The 24,316-nt window shown below is 45.1% G+C and overlaps 2 protein-coding genes across 2 annotated transcripts; both read left to right on the top strand.

Annotated features, from left to right (window-relative positions):
- The first annotated feature begins 97 nt into the window (after positions 1-97).
- On the top strand, positions 98-21,221 carry PASK (PAS domain containing serine/threonine kinase). The gene is made up of 17 exons (XM_040612547.1): positions 98-1,204; positions 2,295-2,530; positions 3,497-3,667; positions 5,019-5,159; positions 5,725-5,859; positions 6,512-6,805; positions 7,175-7,337; positions 8,820-8,994; positions 10,620-11,497; positions 12,139-12,320; positions 14,197-14,364; positions 15,150-15,275; positions 15,853-15,987; positions 17,524-17,723; positions 19,188-19,321; positions 20,335-20,481; positions 20,685-21,221. The coding sequence occupies exons 1-17, from the start codon at positions 1,030-1,032 to the stop codon at positions 20,879-20,881; spliced, it is 3,657 nt and encodes a 1,218-aa protein (XP_040468481.1). The 5' UTR covers positions 98-1,029; the 3' UTR covers positions 20,882-21,221.
- Positions 21,222-22,468: 1,247 nt separating this feature from the next.
- On the top strand, positions 22,469-23,809 carry MTERF4 (mitochondrial transcription termination factor 4). Its single transcript, XM_040613405.1, is given in 4 exon segments — positions 22,469-22,703; positions 22,705-22,933; positions 23,015-23,199; positions 23,277-23,809. Coding segments are annotated over 4 exon segments (861 nt in total). The 5' UTR covers positions 22,469-22,613; the 3' UTR covers positions 23,634-23,809.
- The last annotated feature ends 507 nt before the right edge of the window (positions 23,810-24,316 follow it).

The following is a 24,316-nucleotide window of genomic DNA, read 5'->3' as shown; positions in this document are numbered from 1 at the left end:
CTCTGCGGGTGATGTGCCCGGGGGCGGGGCAGCGCCCCGCCCGCAGCCTCCTGCGCGGCCCGCCGGGAGCTGTAGTTCTTGGCGGGGAGGCGGGAAGCGGCCAGAGCGCCAGGCGCTCACTCCGCGCTAGCGCCGCGGGCCTGAGACGTTACGAGCCGCTTTCGACCTCGCCGTTCCGCCTGCAGATTCTTCGGAGGATGGGAAGGATAGCTGCCATCAGGCGGAGGAGATGTAGCCTTCCACCGCTGGAGCGGAGAGCCCGGCCGGGGCGGCCTGGGGCCGGCGGCCCGAAGCAGGGCACTGCCTGCGGCAGCGGCTGCGGGGCAAGGGGAGGCCGGAGGGGGCCGCGGGGCTGACTCCGGATCAGTTTTGCCTCCTCCCGCCCCGGCACCCCATTGGCTCTTCCCCGTGCCGCTCTCTTGCTGCCTTCGCTTATTGGGTGGCGCGGTTGCCGAGTCCCGCCCCTTACTTCCTCGCGCCCGCCGGTGGCGCGGTGGCCGCCTGGAGGAGCGGCGGGGTGGCTGTGGCTGTCCTGGGGGGGCCGGGGCCGGGCAGGCGGGCTGGGGCTGGGGCTGCAGCCGCGGGAGGCTGGGCGGTGCGGGCGGCACCCTGGGGGGGCCGGAGGCTGTGCTGCACTTGCTTCCTCAAAATTGGGAACTACTGCCCAAGTTACGAGCGCTTTCACTTTTAAAGCGAGCGGGAACGCGCTGGCTGGGTGCTTGGTAGGTGTTACGGAAATACAGTGGACACTGTCCTGCCAGTCACGGGCATCCCGTGCCCCCGGGCAGGACGGTGGCCAGCGTGAGCCAGCTTTGCTTTAACGCCCCGGGCCAAATGTTGGTCATTGATCAGGACGCGCAAGAGCAAGCGGCGGTCTTGCCCTAACTGACAGGGCTACGCTTTGCCTTCGAACACATTGCTGCCTGCCCGCGTCCTGAGCGGTACTGCCTGGCTGTACGGCTGACTGCATTTGTTGTGCTTCTCTTACAGGTGGTGGCTCCCTAGGCTTGGCTCGGCAACCAGAGCGTGATGATGGCAGCCAAGGCTTGCAGCCCTTCTGAAGGGGGCCTTCTGCCTCCATCAGTAGGCCTAGTCCTTACTCCCTTGAATAGCTCCGATAAGCTAAGTAGATCCTACCCCTCGGCCCGCAAAAGCAGGAAAAGTCAGCTTTCTGAACTCTGCCGGCTTAAAGCATCTCTGTGTGGTGAGCACCGTGTTTTGAGATTGAGTTCATGTGTCATCAGTGGTGATGTGTTTCAGATCTTCCTCTTCCCCTCCCTCAAACCTAGAGGTAATAGCAATAAATAGCTGTCAGAAAGTGCTTGTTCAGTAAGCCTCTGAGCCATGGATTACTGCAAGCTGGGAGAGTTTACAGGGGATGTGTTGCTGAATAGGTGCTCTGCACTTGTATTTGTCCCTGGGCAACCTTTATTGGCTTCCACTGGACTGCCCTCCATCTTGTATTATTATCTGAATCATGAAAAATTTCCAAATGAGGAGAAAAATATTGTTATGCTGGATTCTGTTAGGAGGGGAAGAACCTTGCAGTTTACAATGCGTCCAGGTACTGGTCTCCCTGTTTTATCGTGGTGAGCATATTCGTGCTGTATGCGATGCATAAATGCAGAGATGTCCTTGTGAGGAGTTGTTCGTGATGCTTCTTCGAGTACTGCTAAACCTTCAAAGCTGCTTCCTGTTTTGGGAGTGGAGTGATGGCATTTGGCTGCTGATGCCACTTGCCAAAGAAACGTTTTTTACAAACAGAACCTTTGAAAATTTTAGTACAATCGCTTGGCATTGTGTGACATAAAACATAGGTGTGGGCTCAGGTGTTTTAGTGTCTTACCTTGTGAGCAGTTAATTAACTGGCTTCCGACTAATACAGTATTTAACAAGAGCATGAACACTTACTAAATTATATTTAATAACAGTTTCAATTTTAACTTGAAAGATTTTAAACCCTTTTAAAATCTGTTAAGTGAAAAGTTAAAGAAAAATAGAAGTTAACTGGTCTGCTTGAATCTTACGGATATTGGCAATGTTTTTCTAGGCTATGGACAGAGTTTAATTGTTCCAGTGGCTGTCATTCAAGATATGTTTATTAGAATTGTTTCTGTTTTCTTCGGTTTCATTGATTTGTATTTTCTTGTAATTTTTTTACAAATCTAGAAGCATATATTCTGGGACTACTTGAAAGTTGCTTCAGCTGACAACTAATCTTTTTTTATCCATTCCTCTTAATGCTCCTGTCATAGACTGTTACAGCTATATAGCTGATCTTTATCTTCTCACAGGGGAGAAGTGGAACTCTTACTGTTTGTCTTCACTGGCAGCTCGTAACATTTGTACCAGCAAAACTGGTAACTCATGGGCTCGGTGGGATTCTGCCTCTCGCTCCACTTTTGTTGGAAGTTCTGCTTCTTGCTCCTTTTTGCATGCCCTCACTGTGGAGGAATCCAGCCAGCACCTCTCAGCTGCTGCACGCAATCCAAACAAAGCCATCTTCACTGTGGATGTCAACACAACAGAGGTATTTGCAGTAGTAACTGCTAAACTAAGCAGGCCATGACTGGTATAGGTTGTGTGGCATCAGACAGGCTAAAATGCCTGTTATTCTTACGTGTATCTGCAGGCAATCAGAGCGTCATGAAGGCATTTTATAGTCTGCTCAAGCTCAGTAGTCTTCTGGAGAATGACAACACATTTATTTCCATTGCAGGTTGTACTTAGCAAAATATACAAGACAGTAGCAGAAGCACAGATGTCTTGAATCTTTTTTTCAAACAGAAAAAAGGAATAAAGAAGAATGAGCTGTGAAGTGGCATGAGGGAAGAAAGGGAAAGCAGAATGTGTTTCAGGTCTTCTGTCTGTTAAGTGCCAGCCCTGGGATGGGTTTGTGGTGGCACTAAGTCTCAGTCTGCCCCAGTAAATATGCCTTTTTGCACTGGGAGGGAGAGAATTTCTCTGTTTCTGCCATGAGAGTAAATTAATATAAAATTGAGTACTGAAAACTTGAAAGAGCTGTGCCACTTTTAGCTAGAACTGACAGCTCAGGCTTACCCACCTTAAAGGCATTAAATAATCCTGACTTGCTCTGTAACACAGGCTTAATATGTCAATAGCTGGTGGAATTACTGCCTGCCTTCAGCTGTGGGCAAAATTTTGTGGCTTGCCCAGGCTTTGCTTGCAAATACAACTTCGTCATTTTGCCTTCATGGGTGTAATCATTTACAGTTAAAAGAAAGCAGGAAACCTACAAGGAAAGCAATGTCTCAAACCCTCTTAACCAAGAAGATGCGTAGGAAAGGGATGTCCTAGAATAAAGCTTTAGTGAACTGTTTTTGAAAAAATCAAAATTTTAAAGAACCACCCCATTTCCACCAAGAGGAAGGGATATTATAATGACATTAAAGCAACACTATGAGATGATGTTCTATTAACAAAACCTAGAGCTTTTACTCTTTTGTTTTGGTTGGGGTTTTTTCTGCTTTTCTAGATCCTAGTGGCTAATGACAAAGCCTGCAAGCTGCTTGGGTGTAGCAGCCAGGAACTCATTGGTAAAAAGCTGTCCCACTTGATATCCAAATCCAGTCAAGAGGTATGGGAAGCAGTGGGTGAGGAGTACATAGAAACAGAAGAAAGTTCACCGGTGGTTTCAGGAACTGTGGTATGTGAAACGTTCAAGGAGTTATTGTAGGCTTTGGTTTGGAGTTTTGGGTTTGGGTTGGTTTTGACATTTTCAGTATCATTTCCTGATATATTTGACTTCATGGGCATTTGGCAATTATTTCATTTGTAGAACTAATTAAATTAAAAGTTTGCAGATGTGAGAATTTAGAGGGCAAAAGATGGCTTGGGAGACAGCTGTGAGAGCCTTGCAGCTGCCAACTTCCATAGTCATGGTGACTTGACCAAATCAGAACCTAAAGGACATCAGATTGGGAAAAAAAAAGATAATAAGAAAGAATAAATACATTTATTTGTAACTGCTTAACATGGAAAAACCTGTTAAGGAAAAGTTTCCGATTGTCTGGTCTTTTAAAAATTATTTGAAAATTTATCTTAAACTGGATTGTGAATATTAAGAAGTTACAAGTCAGTCAAATACTGTGAAATCTCTGTGCCAAAACACCCTAATTGGTGCCAAAGAGTAGAATTGATATTTTGCCTATAGTGGGGTTGTTTATAAGAGAACTGCATGAGAAACGTCACAAAATTATTTTCTTTTGCTGCTGTTGTGAGCTGTCACTAGCAGATACTTGGAAAATGAGCTCATATTCTTCCTGGTGTTTTATTTTTATACTGAAAGTGTCAGCATCTCAGAGCTTGATCTTCCTATTACTCAATTGGATGGGGGGGTGGGGGGTGCAATATCTAAGTTTGATTCTGTGTAATCCAGGATTAAAGTTAAATGTCTGACAAAGGCACAAATTCTAAGCTGCAGCTATTCCAAGTACTTTATAGGAGTCACTGCGTAATTCTTAAACCCATTCTATCAAGATCATGTAAAAATGATAAAAAGCTTGATATGAAACATGGCAAGTTATAAGATGAATAAACATTTTCTGATTTGAGAAGAATCTCCTCCCATAAGAAATTAAACTGCTGTTCTTGCAGTTGAAAGTAAGAACTATGTTACTAACGTGGAGTATTCATTAGCACCATGGGGCAGCCCTTAAAAATAAGGCATCTCTGAAAGGCATTTCTCTCTGGCACAAGGTATTGGATTGGCACATTTATTATGCTGAAGGAAATGCCTTTAGTCTTCGTGGCCAGGGGGAGAAGATACAAAAGCAATGACATTTCGTGTATGAGCAATGAATTATTTGCAAACTTTTTCATCGCTATCTTAACACTATGTTTCTTCCAATAAAAAACCAGTAAGTAGTCAAGAAACAGTATTTTTCTGACAATGACAGGGAGATATCTTGGTTTAATATTTTATTCTTGTTTGAAATTCTTGCGAAGTAACCACAGTCTTAGTAAATTATGACTACAACTCTGAATCCTCTGGAAAGGTAGATATTGTAGGTCGTCTCAACGAGAAGATCCCTGTCTCCGTCTGGCTGAGGAAAATAAGAAGCAAGGAGAACCCGTGTTGTGTGGTTGTACTGGAACCGGTGGAAAGACTTTCAGCTTCTGTTTCCTTCAGGGTTGATGTGAGTGTTTTCCTAATGATCAAATGAGACGACAGTTTGTGAGAGTTTGTGGGAATGGAACATGTCTAAAAGCCAGTAGGTGAACACGAAGGTGTATGTAGCACTGACTGAGACTGGGACTGCACAGTGTAGGACCTGTGCATATATCTCCCATGAAGCTCACGTTGACGTATTCGACAAGTCACATTAAAATACATTGTCTGTCTTCTGGGGAAAATCTTAGTCTTGAACAGTGACAGTTCTACAGGGGGTCGGTTGTTCATGGCAGGGGTGCCCTTGTGAAGGGATCAGCTTGCTGAGGAAAAGTTCTGGGAAGTTCGTTGGACTCCCCTGCCTCTCCCCTGTGGCAAGGAGCAGGCTCTACACGGCAATGTTGGAGAAGTATTGCATTATGCTATGTCTGCTTTTACTGAATTAGTTGTATCCACAGAGAGACTGCAGAATGAAACTTGCCGTTTCATTCTTGCCATTTGCTTAGATATTTGCAGAAATTGTTGTTAAAGGATTGAGTGGACTGTGGCTAAAATGATAAAATTAAAATAGTCCTGTAAATTTTCTTCCCAAGGGAAAGATTACATCATGTGACCTTCTTTTTGCACATCTCCATGGCTACCCAACATTGGAAGAAGTAGTTGGGCTACACATAAAGGACCTGATTCCTTCTGTGCAGATACCTCCTCTAGGCAAAAAAATCCCAAAGGTATAGTATAAGCACCAGCCAGGTTCTTCCATTCCCTTCCCGTTTGGAACACGTGCACACTGTTTTCCCTCCTTACATAACAGAAGAAAGCCTTTTCAGAGAGAAGTGTAAGTCTCCTGAAAAAGGGTGTGCTGCTTACTTGTGGAGCTGCCGTCTGAGTATTTCCTAACTAAAAATGAAACCAAACCCTGACCTCTCACTGTGGAATCTGTCCTGGTGAAAGACATTTTTCTCCAGTCCTGGCTTTTTAAGAAAACATGCTGTCTATGTCAGCTCCCTAAAATTATTTTGAATTCTTTAGTCTGTTTCAGTCATGTCTGTCTGAGGAGTGAAACTAAAGAATACCCAAATCTTGCAAATGAAAACAGGCAGCTAGGTAGTTGAAAGAGGCCTTACTAAAGCCTTGTTTGCTGAAAAGCGGCAGCATGGACTTGCCTGGTTTCGTCATCAGGATATTCAGCACTGGATTCCAAATCCTTAGAAGACCAGACTTTGTTCACTTTGATACTCACAGGACTGTTTCGTTTTTCTTTTTCTGCTCCGTTTTCCTGAGGATGTTCCTGTGTAATTTTACGTGAACACTGAAATAAAACAAAAACATTTGGTTAGTTAGAGGTTTTCTATCTGGTTTTTGTTTTTTGCTTTAATTTAGAACCTCAGGATCCAGCAAGCTGTAGGCCAGTCCAGAGAGGGTAACATGTTTCCTCTCAGTTTAAAGCTGCAAGTAAGCCTTCTGGAGGAGAACCAAGTAGCAGAACAGAAGGATGGTGTTCTGCAGACGGAAGAAGTTGGCTCTTTCACAGGCGGTCATTACTCTGCTACAGCTGTGGTTTTCTCTACCATCAGTGGTCTTATTACTGTCCAGTCAGATGGAACCATCTGTGGCATCAAGGATAGTTTTGCTTTAATGCTGTTTGGCTATGAGAAGAAAGAGCTGTTGGGAAAGGTAAGATATGAGTTTTAATTCCTCCCAGAAGACTGCTGTGTCTGCCAGCATATCCATTGGAATTGTAAAGTCGTCTTTTACCCTCCTTCCTGTCTGTCACAAAACCTCTGTGTTCTGTGTATTCAGCGAGTAAGCTGTAAGATATGCAGATTCCCTTGTTGCAATTGCGAAGTCTTGCACTGCTGAGGAGCTGGTGTGGATTTCAAGTAGCCTAAAGCAAGCTGCACACTTACATGTTCTCCATCAGTCATGTTGATCACTTTTGCCTGGCTATCCATGAGGATCAGGTTCACAAACATGGACTCTTAGCATTTGCCCCCAACCTTTGAGAGCCAGCTCAGCTTTATAAGGTTTTGTTCTGTGTTTTAGAACATTATGTTCCTGATCCCTGGTTTCTATAACAACATGGAGAGAAGCAGCGGTTGTTCTTTGCTGTTACCTCCTCTTGACGACTCCAGAGGGACAGAGAGTGAGTGCATCTTTGAAGGTGTTACTGCCTGCCGTACAAATGGCTCTGGCTGCTGTGACAAAGGTAAAATAATGAGAGGCGAGAGATTTGCCTATGAACACGGGAGCATGCTTTGTAAATGTAATGCACCTCCGTGCAGGTTTTAAATTGGATTTCCACTATAACCCAAGGTAAACAGAATTGTTCACCTAAGGTTGTGTTTCTCTCTTTGTTGCTAAGAAGATGAAACTGAATGCCCAAGTTGGAAACTACGCTGTTAATAGACAATGCTTTGTACTTAACAAGCACTTCCCTGTCCCTCCCTCCCCTGTTAGGATCTCTGAGTATTTTGACATGTAAAATATAGCATTTGTGACAGTATTGCTGCAGAGCTGTACTTAGGACTAATCTTTTAAGGGAAAATACTAATATTCTTCTGAACTGGCTCGTGTTGCTGGTTAATATTCAATGTCATGTTGCTGTGATGTTTCAGTTAGGAGGCATCACATAGTCTTCTGATGCAGATTGCTGCATTTACAAAGAATTTATCAAAATTATATTTTGCTGAACGTAACAGGAATAAGCAGAAGCAAGAAAGCTTCATGTCTCCAAATCTGTTTTTCCAGCTAGCGCTGCCCATAGCAGAGAACACAAGTCCATACTTCCATCTGTATTGCAAGAGATCTTTTGTGCTGGTTTTGTCTCCTTTGTTGTTGTTTTTTTTTCCTATTTTCTTTTTCTCTTTGCTTAGAAATGCACAGCTGCATTGAAACCAATGCACACTACTGGAACAAAGAGGAGTTAGTAGACAGTGTGCAGTTTCTTAGGTAATTTTTTGGTGAAGTGATGCCTCTAATCCAAGAGTGAATCTAATTCAGTTCTTTAGTGAGGAAGCATTGTTGGCATTCAGCCTTTACTAAGTGGAAGGATTGCTCTAGACCTGAATCTAGATTTGTTCACTCATTGCCGCCTTCTGCAGCAACAATACTTGGGTTACTTCACTTTGCAAACCTGTGTTTTTCACTTTTGGTCTGTTGCCACTGGGGAAGGAAAGTAGTTCTTGTCTTAATCTTTCTCTTAAATGTTTAGACTGTATACTTCTTTGTCTTGCAGTTTCAGTGAGTTATATAAGTGCAGTCTAAACCTTCTCATTTTAAGTGTTTGAAATGGGGAATGTATGTGTGTTTTGGGCTATTTTTTTTTTCCCTGCTGCAATTTGTATGATCACTTTAATTCCAGTCGTTGGCCTTTTCTTTAGGTCTCTTAACTTCAATCCCAGTAGCTAACCCAGAAGGCTAATACATGTCCAAGGGCTTTGATAGGAATGCAAATTTTAGCAAATTAGATTCCTGCATGTGATGATTTCTCAGGTGAGTGGAGTGGATTTCTCCAGTAGAGTGGAGTGCTCATATTTGGACCACTTTGCCTTAACCACATCTTTTATACTCAGTTCCATAGGGTTGAGACAGACCAAGGCAGTTCCAAGATCATTTTTAATCACTGTACTCTCTGAAGCCTAAACATAAAAGATGAAATTGGTATCGTTTTATTTCTTGTTTGGTACAGACAGCAGCTTCTTGGCTGCATCTTTGGCAAGCCTACCCTCAAGAGATGAAGAGCAGAAATTGAAACATAGACACAAAGACAACAAATTAATACATGACGAGACTAAACAAAAGAATGGGACTAACTTCTTTTCTACTCCCTCACCTCCTGAAATGGTATCCACACCTTCTAACAGGTAGGCATTTCACAGACTGCATATTCACTTTGAAAAATGAAGAGCCGTGGTGGTAGTCGCCAGCAAAAACTGTTTTTTCACCTCTGTGATGTCTGTGGGAAGGTGTAACAAGAGCCTTCCACATTTTGCTCTCTTCAGAATCTGAGCACCATTTGCAAGACAGATTGTGTTTTGCCTACTTTCAGATTTTTTGTTTAGATCTGTACAACCTACAATTGTAAAGTTACAGAGGTTCCATCTCTAAAGGGACTAAATACTTCACCCAGATTAGGGAAAGTAATTAGGCTCTATGCTTGCTAGATCAGAAACAGTGGATGTTTATCTCCTGTGATATCTGCCAGCTGGTGTTATGCTGAAGCCAGGTTACCTGGAATGAATTCTAAATGTTATTCCTTCCAATGCTTGGTGTAACTGGCAGGTCATCCATTAAAACAGGGTACTGTGTTACTTCAGCCATTTTTACTGTACCTTTCCAGGTCTTTTTCCTGTTACAAGGTCAGAAATTCTGCACAGGTACCTATATGATGCATATAGTTTATCTTAAGTCAAATTTGAAGCCTTCCACGTTAACAATTCTAACCCTCAGAAAATATTTACTGCCCATTTTAATATATAAACTATTACCGCACAGTTGTTGTTGCTTTTTAAGGAGACTGACAGTCTCATTGTTTCCTTGTCCTCTCCTGGATATGTCTCTCACATCATACTTGGATTGTAAGTGCTCTGCTGCATGGATTGTTTTTTCTACTCTGCATTTTCACTAATAGAAATGTTTGTAAAATACCTTGTGGTATGGGCTTCGTTGAACCATGTTTACATTGATGGATGGGGACATCCATCTTCTGTTGGACAGACAAGGGGTCTTCTGTTCTCAGGATTGTAAGTATCCTGCCACATGTATGGTTTTTTTGTTGTGGTAAATGATCTATATTTAGAAATGAAGCTAGAGAAGGAAGTAATCCATGGGGAAAGAGTGCCATTTGAGTGTACCTGCTCTTCTTTGGTCAAGATGTAATTTATTAGGATTTTGGATGCCTGTGCCAACAGCTTTCTGCCTTTTTCTTTTAAACTTTAGAATAAAACAATTAGTGCATGTTTTAAATAGTGACCATAGTAACAGAAGAACGGGTGGTATGCAGTATGATGGTTTTCTCATCCTTTTGTCATCATTATATTACTAATAACTTTGAATCCTTGCAGTGAATACAGCATTGCCACCAATGGGCTGTCAGCCCACATAGAGAGTCTTACCCTGACACTTGGCTTGACAGAATCAGAGCAGTGGAACAGTGTAGAACAGTGGAAACTGCAGGATCAAATAATTCTCAGACTCTCTGCGAGGCACTCTCCCATGTCATTTGATTCAGAACAGTTGGATTTAAGTCAGAACATGAAGATTCTAGTAAGAAGCAGTGACAGTGCGGTATGTGGTGCATCTAAGATTGAAATGCCAGTGACACTAGTGTCTTGTCTAACCAGTCACAAGCTCATTGTCAAGAACTCAAGGAAGTAAATTGTCAGCGTATCTGTAGGTTACCATATGAAATGCTGAAGCATCAGCACCACACTGATGCCTGGGGACAGGCTTCTTCAGTAAATGTTGCCTTGTTGTCCGTTTGTTCTAGGCTAGAAGACAATCTAGGTACTGCATCCTATGGCCTGGTTAAGCTGCCTTCTGATGTTACTTGTAACTCACCTGGAACACCAACAATAGATGAGCCATGGTCTGGGACCACAGTGGACTGCAGACAAGACTTCCAAAGCCACATGGTTAAAGGGCAGTTGTCAAAACCAAACTTGTGTGATGCAAAACATGCCAGCCTTGAGCACGTTGTTGTTGAAAACTGCCTGCTAAACGATGCTTCATCCTTCTTTGCAAATGGAACACACACTATCCATAATGTTTGCTCAGGAAATAAAATGGGTTGCAGTGCTTCTGCACCAGGAGTTGCCACAACCTCTGAAGATGTTAAAGAAACAGACACTGAGCTGAACTGTGTTTGCTGTGGTCTTGAGGTACTGAACCTGAATATTGATGTCAAGGGGAACTCCGACAAAGGTATTACTGCAGCTCCTGTAAGAACATCTTTCTCTAATGCAGCAGACTCAGCTGTAGACTATATGCGAACTCCAAGTAACAGTGCCTTTTCAACAGGGCAAGAAAAGGATCTGTTGAATGGTGTTGCTGTAGAAGATGGTTCTGGGTTGCTGGCCTCCCAAAGGCATTTTGAAAACTCTGAAGAATCCTCAAAAATGTTTCTTGAGAAGCCAGAAACTCTTGTACAGGAGCCCATGGGTGACAACATCAACAGAAACATACTGAAGGGCAAAGGTAGTCCTCAAGAAGACTGTCGGTTGCATGGCCAGCAAAATATGGCAATAAAAGTAACATCGACCCCGGTGAGACAAGAAGGAAGGCTGAATCCAGCAGACCCTTTGACCTTGGAGATTCTGGAAGGCAGCTACACTGGGAATTGCCGTCACAGAGATGGTTCACAATTAAGTAAGTTAAACCTGTTTCTCCCCTTCCCAAAATTAATGAGGGGTGCTCTTTTTCACCTACATTTTTGCAGGAGGCAGACAGTTCTGGTTAGAACTCTGAGTGGAGAGGAAGGAAGAAGCTCTCTAGTATCTAGAAGATAAAATTGTATTTAAGTCTACTCAAGGGGTATTAGAAAAGCAGGTGGTATAAAATACAAAATTACTAAGAAATTAATCCAGACTGAATAGTCAGAAATATTTCTAAAGCACAATTAAAAAATTTGAACCTGATAACTTTTTCTGAACAGACTTGTATGAAAATTGTGTAACGGAATGTATTTCACTCACTCCTTCAGCTGGATTCAGTGGCTTGTTGTATAAAATTCCTGATTTTTTGTAATTTAAAATAACAATGTGAGATTAATAATCACAATTGGGCACTGACAAGTTTCTGCTGGGGGGTGGGAACTATGGGGGTAGCTGCCAAGTAATAGCTGTGCTGTTGTTAGCCCATCAGATGATTCCTTGCTGAGTAGGTGTTCCCCAAATAAATAATGGAGTAATTCACTTTAAGAACTCAGAATTTTGAGCTAAACTGTCTGTGGTCTTGTTCAACACTAAAGTTTCATTCTACCACTTTAACTTCCTCACCTGTTTCTACAGGTATACTCTTTGAAGTGAAACAGGTAGAGCTGCAGGACCCTACCGTACTTTTCTGTGTCTGGGTGGTGAAAGACCTTCTACAGAGCCAGAAGGAAGCGGTAGCAAAGACTCAGCTTTTGCTTTCCAGTCTAGCAAGCTCTGCTGACTCTATTGCCGATCTTTCCACAAATAGTCTTGGGGAAGTAAGAAATCCTACTGTGGTATAATATTGAGCATTTCTCTCCTTGTTTGACTGTTAAGCTGAGGCTAAAGTCGAAAAGATTTTCAAATTAAAATAATGTTGTGAGGTGGTGGATGGATATTGCTGTTACTTTGTTTCACCAGTTTTATGTCAAAAGAAATATTTCAGATTGCTGTTTTGTAACATTTCTGGTAGCGTGTGTTTGTCTTGGTGTAGTACAATGAAAGCACCTAATTTTAAATTTGTCCTTAGGCTGGTTTAAGTACATCTACAATAGAAGTTTGCAGCAATCTGATCACACTGGCACCAATGACACAACATTATTTAGAAAGGAAATACTAGGTTGAAAACTTCCATTGACTGACTTGTGTCAACAAAAGAAACCTGCAGTTTTTAGCTGCCTCCTGAGAGGCTGCATTCAGGATGGTGTATAGAAAGCTAACACCACGCAGCTGAGCAGTGGGTACATGTCAGTGCTGTCAAACCCGAACACAGAACTGCTCAGGCCTGCTTTTGGTTAGTAGTGGAATGTAAAACTGACAGGACTTTGACCAAGGCTGTAGAGGAAAATAGTATTTTTGATCAATTGGAATAGGTAATGGTGATGATCTAGATCCCTTGAATAAATCTGTGCATTTCTTAGATCTTTGCATAGCTGGATTTTATAATGACCTTAACAGAGAATTACCTAGATATTTAGATACCGCATGTGTAATGTGTATAGTGGTGACAGTTCCAAACTGGAACTGCAAGAAGCTGTTGCTTAATGCAGTGCGCTGCAAATTAGACATGTAGTTTCCCTCCCCTGCCTTGCCTTTAATTAGTGAGCTGGAAGATAAAGTAGATATTTGAGTGAAAAGCTTGGCTATTGGCAAAACCTCCTATTTGGAATATTATTTTATGAGACTTTTGAGAGCTAAGTAGTAAGTTGGCTCTTGTTTTCCTTTCAAAAAATTATCTTCCATGCATATGTCAAAATATAAGCAGTTCTGATTGTTTCATGTATAACTTCAAATTTCATTATTCAAAACAAATGTCCCCATGAGATTTGCTGTGTTTCCTCTCAGTATGACATACTGTGTACGTCATAAAGATGTTCTGTGATCACACATTTTAGATGCCATCTTTGGTGGAGAAACCTAATAATCCCCAAAACAAACAATCCCAACTCTGTCCTCAGAGCGAGAAAAACTTCTGTTATGTTTAATTTCTCATGCAGTGTTGCAGGCCTTGGTAGGAAGGCGTGTATTGTTTGCTTATTAGGAATTTTACTGGGGTGTTAAAATTTAGGAGGGTTTACTTCAAACTTGTTTGCTCTTCATGTCTACTGAGAGACCAATCTACAGAAGTAAAATGCTGTTTTACCAGAAAGTTTGGAAAACACTGGGAATTTAATATCTTTTATAAATGAAATCTTTTTAGATTACTGAGGCAAACAGAAATTGCAAAATTTATAGGCAAGGCTTAAAGCAGCACCTTTTAAATTCTGTCCATCTAGAATACACTTACTTGGGAAAATTACAACATTGAAAGTAACCTACTTTTTATTCATCAAATAAAATTACCATTTGGTGATAGACCACAATGAATTCATTATCCTATTGGCACAGAGAATTTTGTGTGAACATCTAAGGTGCATATGCTTCTGTTTTCTTTACCTTTCTCTGAATTAAGTGGTATTTATAGCTGCTGAATGCTGACTGTTGACTTGACTTGCCTCATACTGTGATGGTTACATCAACGTGCGGTTCTTGCTGTCAAAACCAAAGATCACTCCTTTCAGCTATTCTTGCAGATGTGTACTTTCTCGTCATTATTTTATAAATGTTACTTTGTGGCTTGCTTTATTTTTTTCTTGCTTTTTTATCTATACCTAGGCCATCAGATCAACTTCATTTTTTGAGAATTCTCGAAGAGCTGAAGATCTTGCAGGATTAAGGGCGTGTGAGGGAGAGTACGCAAAAAATTACGACACTCTCAGTCTGATTGGCAAAGGGTCTTTTGGCTTTGTGTGGACTGCCAGGAGCAAGAAAGATCACCAGGAGGTTAAATGTTTCTTTTAGATCTCCTTGCAATAACTATTTAGGATGAAAACTGGAAAGTTAGTGTGTTCATATTCTGTCAATACTACACTATTAAAAGTGGCTGTTTGGTAGTTTGGGGGTTTCCTTTGTTTAAACAAAAATCTGAAATCACTAACTTCATGGAAACAGAACAGGAAAATATTTGCATTGATGTAGTATATGACCGTTACCCAAGACAACAGGCACAGAGTAAGTCTGACCATGTAAGCTAATTTAACGTGTTGAAAGAAGTATACATTAAGCTTAACAGAGTGACAGGTTTTAGTCTTCTGTTCCTAAAGAAAATTACAAACTTCAAAGTCTTTATCGTGCCATGACTCAAGAATGTGGACTAGACATGCTGAGGTTATGAAACCCTCCTTTTTATCAGCAGAAGTATTTTGGGTGTTGAGAGGCAAGCTGTGGTGTTTCTCTGCATGGATGTTAAGTGCCAGTTTCCCTTCTCTGTACCCCTATGCCAGAAGTCACCACTGCTGTAATTGGGTTGATAAGAGAGCTGGCCTGGCAAAGCCTTTGGAATTCAGAGCATCAATAAAAAGAAAATAAATACATTCCATTTCTGTGCATCATTTGGCTTCTAGGACTAAATTAATTTAAATATGTTTAAATATACTATAAGCAATGCACATTGGGTTGCTTCTGTCCTTCTAGTAATATGAATCACTAACATTTTCCCTGGAAATTAATTTACCAGACATTTAAAACCATACTTTTGCAGGTGATGCTGAATGCTGTTTTCTGTGTAGGTTGTCGTAAAGTTCATCTGGAAGGAGAGGGTGCTTGAGGACTGCTGGGTAGATGATCCTGATCGAGGGAGAGTTACGCAAGAAATTGCAATCCTGTTGAAGCTGCGGCACCCCAGTATCATTAAGGTACAGTGAACTCAGAGGGAATGTAGTTTGAACTGCATTGTATGGTTCGTTTGAGTACTTGGTGTCTCACGTTCCTCAGGAGTGAGGAGTTGTCCTGTATTAAATCTATGTTTTCAGGAAAGAAAGGAATCCTGCTTTGTTTTGGAGGGTATATTACAGCAGACTGTCGTTTGCCTTGACACTTCTACACCAAACATAGATCTGAAGGTGTGACTTGACAGAAAAAAAGCCTGTATGTTATTTCAAGATGATAGGATGCGTATCTTGGAAGTATGATGTTACATCTGACCATGTATTAGTTCTGTACATAATGTGGATACGTATCTTGATTCCTCCTTTTTGGTTTGGGGTTTGGATTTTTTTTCCCCAGAGAGAGAATTCCTCTTGGCTTCAATTCTGCTCTCCGTTTTAATTATGCTCTTTTTTCAAGAAAGATTTGTGCTCAGTGAAATGAAACTTCAAAGATTATAATACATGTTGATTAAATCTCCAAGAGGAGAGCAGTGTTTGTTTTAAAAAAAAAAAAAAAGGCAATTTTAAGATGAAGCACATGAATAAAAAAGTCTGTTATTTATAGGTGCTGGACGTATTTGAAAATGAACACTTCTTCCAGCTGGTGATGGAGAAGCATGGGTCTGGTCTGGATCTCTTTACATTCATTGATAATCAGCCCAACTTGGATGAGCCATTAGCGAGCTATATATTCAGACAGGTGAGAGCTGGGAATGTACAGCTGCTACATGCAGGAAAGATTTGGTTCATTTAAGAAGAAGGATCCTCTTACACTCAAAAGAATTCCTGGCTAATCAGTAGGCGTGCTGAATCAGAGTCATGCTCAATACCTGCAGAACTCTTCCTCGTTATTCTGTAGAGCTCATTTCTAGCTAATTGAAATGCTACCGGTAGAAACCTTCTTAAGGTTTACCTAGAGACTTGTAACAAAGAAACCTTTAGAGGACCTTATTTCATAGGAGGATTTCCTATAGAGCCATCACCTCTTTGCCTGTGATTGTGGCAGCACACGCTACCTGTCACCAGGATGCCCATTCATCTCGCAGCAGTCACGCTTCTGCTGTGGGAGGAGGAAAGTGCATGGAAATTGCCCCAAGCCTCACTAAAAGCCACACTTCCACCTAGGTCAGTGCTTGGTTTAGATTTGTTGTGGTAGTAAAGGGCTCTCCTCTTTTTAAGGAATTTAAAATCAATTAGTTATCTTGGATTTTAACATGGCATAATGCAAAATAACTCAAAGTAGTTTACTGTGAGTCAGGAGCTTGCCTGAGAGCTGAGTTGTCCTTTGTTCATTGAGTTAACTGCAACAGTAGTCCCCAAGTAATTCCCCCTCACAAGTTCTGGAGTAAATTCCTTGCTCTAAGGTATTCAAGAATTACTTTGCACCTGGTAACCCACCACTGTGTCCACACTCCTCTCACTGGAGTGCTGAGGGAAGCTGGTAACCAAAGTGATGCACCTTCTCTGTGTCTGCTGTGCAGTGTGCATTCACAAATTGCAGTCAGTGGTCCCTTTAAACTTCTGACAGGTAAGCCCTTTTCCTAAACCAACCCTGAGCTGGTAGGGGTGCTTTGTTACTTCAGACCTCTACAGTATTTCTCTGCAGAGGGAGCTTTGTAGTATAAATAGAAACTTTTCTCCCTCAGCCATCTGTTTTTCTTGCTCGAATGTATTGCGGTAGGGATCACGATTGTCTCCAAGGTGATATAATTTTGATGGTATTCTTAATTATGACGCTAAAGCATGAATCGTGCAGAAAGAAGAATGGAATTTAGGAGTGACTGTATTATTTATACCAATCTTCACTTTTAAATGCTTTGTCATCCTGCAGTATCAGAGGCACACAGTAATATCTTCCAAATGAGTGTAATGATCCTCCAGATGAAGCTGGGATAAAAATAGGGTAACCTGCAGAACTGTAACAGTAAGCGCTTATGCTTCTAACCAAAAAAACAAGGGCATCGTGACTACAGCATACCCTTTTCCTGCACATTTGTGAGAGGAAAGAAAGCAAAGGCTTTTTTAAGTCTCTCTCCCAAGAGCATTGCAACACCCACTGCAGCAATGCTGACAGGCAGGCCTGAGTTCATTTCCAGTTACTGAAATTAGGATCTATCTTGTTTATAATAGTGTCAAAACAAGTCAGAGTGTGGCTGTCAGAACTCTGTGATGCCACGCAGATTATCCAGAAGGACACCTCTGTGTAGTAACACCTAATTCTTTCCTCCTTTATCAGCTTGTGTCAGCTGTTGGGTACCTCCACTGTAGAAACATCCTTCACAGAGACATCAAGGATGAAAACATTGTCATTGCTGAAGATTTCACAATCAAATTAGTAGACTTTGGTTCAGCTGCCTACCTGGAACCTGGCAAACTGTTTTATACCTTCTGTGGGACAATTGAATACTGCTCACCAGAAGTGCTGTCTGGCAAACCGTATGTAACCCTCTGGAAAGTAATTTTTGTGTCCATTGCACCAAAAACGTGTGTGCAGGGCTGGAACAGAGAAGCCAAGCTGCATTGCCATTGGTACTCTTGCTAGAGTTATCTAACCACAGAAAACTGCAGCAAGATTTAGGGCACCACACTGACAGAAATTCCTTGTAAGGGTTTGAATGTGTATAAAGTTGGGCACCGCAGTGACAGAAATTACTTGTAAAGGCTTGAATATGTACAAAGTGTTTCTGACCGAGTCTGTTGACTGGCTTTCTTGTTCTGGTCAGATGTTTTGCAACTCCTGTCTGTCCTGCTGCAGAGCTGAGTTCAAGAACAAGCCTATGATTTTAATTTCCAGCCTGATAGAAGAGTCTAGATGAGTTGTATTGTGACTTGAATGTGTCCCTTTTCCTTAATCTTTTGTAATATGTGATATGTACATCAGCTTGCTAATCTTCTCTTCGTACCTGTGTATGAATGTGCCGATAGGTCTCTAGCAAAAGCTGCTCTTTTAGAGAGATGGTGTGAGCAAGTATTGCTGTATAGCATCTGCCCCTTACCACGTCTGTGTTTTGTATTGCTCCCACTCTCAGCTCGTCTCTTCCCTTCTTCCCTATGTGCTTCCCTGTATGAACTTTTGCAGTTTCATAGTGTTCATCTCCCCATTGATTTTTGTGCTCCTCTGGACTCAAGGATTCTTCCTTTGCAGCTTGTCTTCCTGCTGTCTTGGATGTGCTGCCCAAATCTTAGCTGTCTTTTCCCCGATTTTCTCCTTCTCTGACTGCTCTTCACCTGGAGGCTGACAGTGTCATACCTGCTCCTGGAGGGAAGCCGTGCCATCACAGGGTGGCAAACATTAATTGTACTTGCAATATATTATCTTGCTTCCATTTCACAGCTGTTTTCATGGCTCCTTCAGGCAGCTCCTCTTAAACGGGGACAGGGACAGGGGGTGGTAATTACCAGTTCCTGCTGGTAATGAGATGGAAGATGGAGCAGCACTGCCCTGGGAATTCAGCCTGTTACTGTGTGGAGAAACTTCCCCTTTTTCTTAGATGGAATCCAGATAGTATTTATTTCCACATAACTTTTGTTTTGAAATGGATGGGAAAAGATAAGGATTCCACTTAAATATTTACTTGATAGTTTTGGCTTACGGTGAAGAAGGAGGTGGCTTAAGTTCTCGTCACCAGCTTATCCATGTGGAAGTCTAGTTGCATACTATACATACTCATCAACCAAAACCGGTTGGCCGTTCTTATTCTTTGGTTGTTTTTCTTTCATGGAGAAGGGTAGTTACAGACTTCTCAAAAACACTGAGAACCTTATTAGAAGTCTTGAAGCTTCCTATGTCAAAATAAAAATTGGAAACAAGGGCTATCAACTGCCTGTTTTCTTTTTACTTTATTTAGCACACAATTATGTATTTGCAGTCTGAGTTTACAGAGGTTTATATCTGCATAGGTACTGTGGCCCTGAGCTGGAGATGTGGTCACTTGGTGTCACGCTGTATACCCTGGTATTTGGAGAGAATCCCTTCTGTGAGCTGGAGGAGACCATGGCAGCTGTCCTGAATCCTCCTTGGCCTGTGTCAAAAGGTAAATTTTTCCCATTTCTTTTTCTAAAGATGCAGATCTCTTGGGAAAGTATGAGCAGTATTTATTCTCCAGAAATAGAGGGGAAGGCTGGAAAAATGCTTCCAAATGTGCTCAGCAATGATTTTTAAAGCTGCTCACTGAAGCAGAGTTGGGCGAGGTGTCCTTTTCAGGTAAGTTCTGCAGTTCTTCATGCCTGCAATGAATACAGCTATCTGCCATGTATTTCATTAGTTTCAAATTCCAGGCCTCCCATTTTTTATGATGACTCAATTTACTAGCTTGTCAAGCGTCAGTGAGGTTTATATCTGAGAAAATCAGAACAACTAATGCCTGACGGGAAGGTTCACTCTCGTAAAGAACTTTTAAGATCAGTCATGGCAGTCTTGTAACACTAAGGCAAGTTTTATCTCACTATTGCCAATCAATGCCACGTCACTTTTGGGACAGATGATAATGTGTTAATGTATAATTTCTGAATGAATTGTGTGGCTTGACCTTACAGGAAAAATACACTGGCTGTTTGCTGTTGGAGGCATAGAAAACTAATGGCATGTTAGGCTAAAGAAACCTTCATCAACAAATTCTCTGGGGTCCTTAGGAGCGCTATGGCTGTAAAGCAGGGTGCTGCAGTTGGCTGGTAGATTCTTGAAGCTTTCCCTGAACCCTGAGTGCACCTTTAATCGCAGATCAAACACAGGATGACTGCAGGACAAGAACTGGGCTTGGAAGCACCAAGTCAGGCTTGCCGCGCTGGCCTTTGTTTCTACTTCTGCCCTCCTCGGCGTCCTAACTCTGCGCCCCGTTCTCTGTTTTCACAACCTGGAAATGTCAGATCATTTCCAGAGCAGAGCTCATGTGACTAAGACTCTGGTAGAACAGTACTGCACAAGGGATTAGCAGGGAGGATTTGTTATTAAAAATCTTCACTTTTTTGGAATATGAAGTGTGTTTTGCATTCCCAGCATGCCTAAAATACAGCCTGAGGCATTCCTCTTAATACTCTCTCTGCCCAGGTCTCATGAACATCATGGCTGGGCTTCTGCATCCTGTTCCGGAGCGGCGCACAACTCTCACAGTCTTAGCAGAGGATCATTGGCTGAAGCAGCCTGTGAACCTGGGTGATTATACCTGGGAAGAGGTATACGTGTCTGCTGAGACAGGTGAGATGTTGTTCTGAAGGCTTTCTCCTTCACCTGGGTCCCACCAAGCACACGGGAATCATTTATAAGAGAAGACCGAGCTGTGGTTAGCGAGATACTGCTCGTCGGGCACACGCCAATAGCCAAATGTGCTCAGTTTGATGACACACTTGTCGGCCAGCTGGACCTATGGCTCACCCCTCGCTGTCTGTCTTTCTCCCTAGAAAGCAGCAGATTCAGAAACAGTTCTGGTGGGTGCACACACGAAGACGGGCTCCTGGCTCCCCACGTGGAGAGTGAGACGTGCTTGAACACTTCTGACTGCGAGCGTGCAGGTCCCCGCCGGGAAGGAGCAGCGGCTGTGGAGTGCCAGGGCTCGGGCACGGGAAGTCGCTGCAGTCCTTCTCTGCAGTGCTACTAACGGAGTGGTAACTCCCCTACTGCAGGACACAGACAGTCACTCAAGAACCAACGGGAATTAATTGTAAGCGCTTCCATCTCATGGAAAGATTGCTACTCCTTCTCTCTTGCAAAAACATCCAGTGGCTGGCACCAAGCGGTAGGCAGGGCAGCCCTGAGCTGCTTGGCCTGGGCATGATTCCTCTAGGAAAGCTTGTCGCTAATAAGCATTTATTATTGTTCTTATGTAGGATCTGTTTTAAAGTCGTGAGGCGAAGATTTTAACGTCGTCTTTAAATTATTTGTAACTATATTTTTATGGGCTGCTTTTACTTTTTATGTGTAGTTTCACTCTTGCTGAAAATTAAATGAATAAATGCCTTTTGTCTCCTTGTGGGCTGGAGTTTGTGTGCATAAAGAGGCCTCAGAACCAGATGCAGCTGCAGGATGGGGGGTGCCTGCCCCCCCCCCCCCTTTTTTTTTTTTTTTTGTAATGAAAGTGTTAAGGCCCCAAACCCAAGGAAGATGTTGTAGTTGTAAATACCTTAGGTACTTAGAGGCTGGGATGGTTGTAGGATAAGGGATGGGGGTGAGATGAGGGGAGATAATCTCTCTGTAGACAACTCGGATCTTGAGAAGGGATTCACAGGACCACAGAGATGAGAAAGTCACAAGAGGATGGGAACAGTAATCGGGCAGGATGTGGTCTACTGATCCCAGAACTGAGTTTGCGCGGAAGTAAAGGTCAGTCAGAGGACGCAGTAAACAAGACTAGAAGCTTTCATCTGTAGACTCCAATGACCACCCAAAGACCACCAGGGAAGATGATTGTGCGTGCAGACCAGACATTTGCATATATTAATGAGTTCCAGGAAATCTCATCTGTATGTAAATGAGTTCACAGAAATTTTATGAGTATGTAAAACTTTATGGGACATAGTCTCTAAAAGTTTGCCAGGTTGTTGGAGCACTTATGTCGGGGCTGCCCCCAACGCTGCAATAAAGGCTGCTTTGCCTGCTGTTCCCGAGTGTTGTTACACCGGGGTCCTTACCCAGCCTCCCGCTGCGGCAGGAGGTCAGGATGCTGCTCGTCCTTACACCGGTTTCACCATCCTCTCTATAGCCCTTGGTTTTGATGAGGCAAAGGCAGCAGGAAGAAGAAATAGATTCAATAAAGAGGATTTTAACCAGTTCCCAATACTGAGGTGTGGGCAACAGGCCTGCGTGGTGAGTGGCTCGGCCGGGACTGGGCTTCTGGGAGGGCAGTGGGGCAAGTGCGGTGGGTCTGTCCCGCTGCTGCCGCAGGTCTACGCGGCTCGGCCGGGCGCTCAGGCCCCTGCAGCCCCCCAGGATCCTGCAGCGGCGCCCCCGCGCCCAGCCCTTGGCCCCGGCACCTCCGCCCCGGCTCGCAGCTGCGTGACCCCGGGCTACGACGCGCTCCGCAGCCCAGCGGCGGCACCGAGGGGGCTGCCCGCTCTGCGGCCCCGCCAGCGCTGCCCATCGCCGCGCCCCGCTCCGGCGGCAGCGGCCGGTGGGCCCGACCGAGGGGGGGGGGGGCGGGGCAGGAGGTTCCGCCTGTTCCACTGCGGGCTCCGCCGGGCCCGAGCGCGCCCCCGGTGCGCGGCCAAGGGCGGGAGGGCGCCGCGGGGCCGGCCGCGGGCTCCTGGGGCGTCGAGCGCGGCCCCAGGCGCCGAGGCGAGGGCGGAGCGCGGCCTCGGCGGGGCCCCCCGGCTCCTCCCCGCGGCGGCCGAGCCATGGCGGGGCTGCTGCTGCGCGGCGGCGGGCGGGCGGCCGCGGCGGGCCTGGCCCCGGGGCTGGGCCGCGGCTGCTGCGGGGAGGCGGCGGGGGCTGCGGGCCATGGGCTTCAGCGAGGAGCAGGCCCGGCGGCTCCGCGGGCTCCAGCCGCGGCTCGGGCCTGAGCGCCGGGAGGCGGCTGCGGCGCAGCTGCTGCTGCTGGGGCTGGGCGCCGAGGCCGCGCTGGGGCTGCTGCAGCGGAGCCCGGAGCTGCTGCGGCTGCCGCCGGAGCAGCTGCAGGAGCGCGCCGGGGAACTGCGGCGCCTGGGGCTGCAGGGAGGTAGGGCGGCGGGGCCCGGGGGGTGGGTGGGGGGCGGGGGGACACCGGCCCCCCCCCGCCCGCTCAGCCCGGTGCCCGCAGGCCGGCTGCGGCGGGCGGTGAGCCGCTGCCCCCAGCTCTTCACGCTGCCCCGGAGGCGGATGGCGGCGGTCGTGCGGCTGCTGCGGGAGCGGTGCCTGTTCACGGCGGAGCAGCTGCAGGAGGTGCTGGGGACCTGCCCCGCCGTGCTGCTGGAGGAGCCCGCCCGCCTCCACCTCCACTTCCAGGTGCGGGGCCGGGGGGGCGGCGGGGCCGGGGGAGCGCGGGGCCGCGGTGACCCTGGAACGCCCTGTCCCGCCTGTAGTACGCCTACTTCAGGATGGGGGTCCAGCAGAAGGAGATGGTGAAGGCCCAGCTTTTCCGAACGCCCTTCGCCGAGCTCAGGAACCGGCACATCTTCCTGGAGCGGCGGGGGCTCTACCAGACCCCACACAAAGGCCAGACCCAAACCGGCAACCCAAAGCTGAAGGACATCCTGGAGCTCCCGGAGGGAGCCTTCCTGGCCAGCCTGGCCCGTTCCACCCCAGAGGAGTATGAGGTCTTCAAGCAGCTGCTGGCTCGAGAGGAGGAAGAGGAGGAGGAGGAGGAGGACAGGGATGCGCTGTACAAAGAGGAAGATGAAGACCTGGATGGGGAAGGAAGTAAAACAGCCTGGGAGTGAGGAGGTGAGGCTCCAAGGTGCCCGAGCTCTCCCATGCTGCTGCCCAGCCCCACTGCTCTCGTGGGTGCACCAGGCCCCCACCCCACACAGGCACCAGCTGTGGTGGCTGCAGGACCTGTGGGCTGCCGGGCTCCCTGTGCAGGGCAGCAATAAATTCCATGTTCCAGAATTCAACAATAACCCTCGTTCCTCCTCATTGACCAAGTACTTTAAAAAATAGCCAGTTTCCATGAAGTGTTTTTATTTAAAAAAAAAAAAAAACAACCAACAAACAAACAAAACCAAACCAAAATAACTAATTCATTTCCAAGGCTAGGTTAAAACCCTCTGGCTGCATTACATGCTGTGCTGGTCGTGGGCCGGGAGGGAGGCAGCAGGCTGCTGTGCCGGCTCGCAGCAGAGCCACGCATCCCATGGCTGCAGGGACAGGCCCTCCAGCAGCACTGACTGGTCTGGGGGTGGCACTGACCCAGCGCTGTCCTGTGGCAGGGCTGTGCCCACCTTCACAGCCCGCCTTGGCGCTGGCCTTGTGGCTGCCAAGGCAGGGGTGCAAACCTGCAGCCCCCAAACCTCCCCTCCCTTGTGGATAGCAGAGGCTTGTTCTGGGCTTTCCCCTCACCCTGCTCTTCCAGGCAAGGGCTAGTTTCTTCCTGTGCCCTTGCGGCAGGGGGCTGGAGCAGGGT

The sequence above is a fragment of the Falco naumanni genome, chromosome 13 (genome assembly GCF_017639655.2).
Source record: "Falco naumanni isolate bFalNau1 chromosome 13, bFalNau1.pat, whole genome shotgun sequence".
Classification (NCBI taxonomy): Eukaryota; Metazoa; Chordata; class Aves; order Falconiformes; family Falconidae; genus Falco; species Falco naumanni.
Note: the sequence above shows the minus strand (reverse complement) of the source record. Positions and strands in the feature narration are given on the sequence as shown.

Bases quoted from the DNA above. Each gene is read 5' to 3' on its own strand.
- PASK (XM_040612547.1), top strand. From the start codon at position 1,030: ATGATGGCAGCCAAGGCTTGCAGCCCTTCTGAAGGGGGCCTTCTGCCT. The intron at 11,498-12,138 runs GTAAGTTAAACC...CTGTTTCTACAG, and splicing joins CAGAGATGGTTCACAATTAA to GTATACTCTTTGAAGTGAAA. The intron at 15,276-15,852 runs GTACAGTGAACT...TGTTATTTATAG, and splicing joins GGCACCCCAGTATCATTAAG to GTGCTGGACGTATTTGAAAA.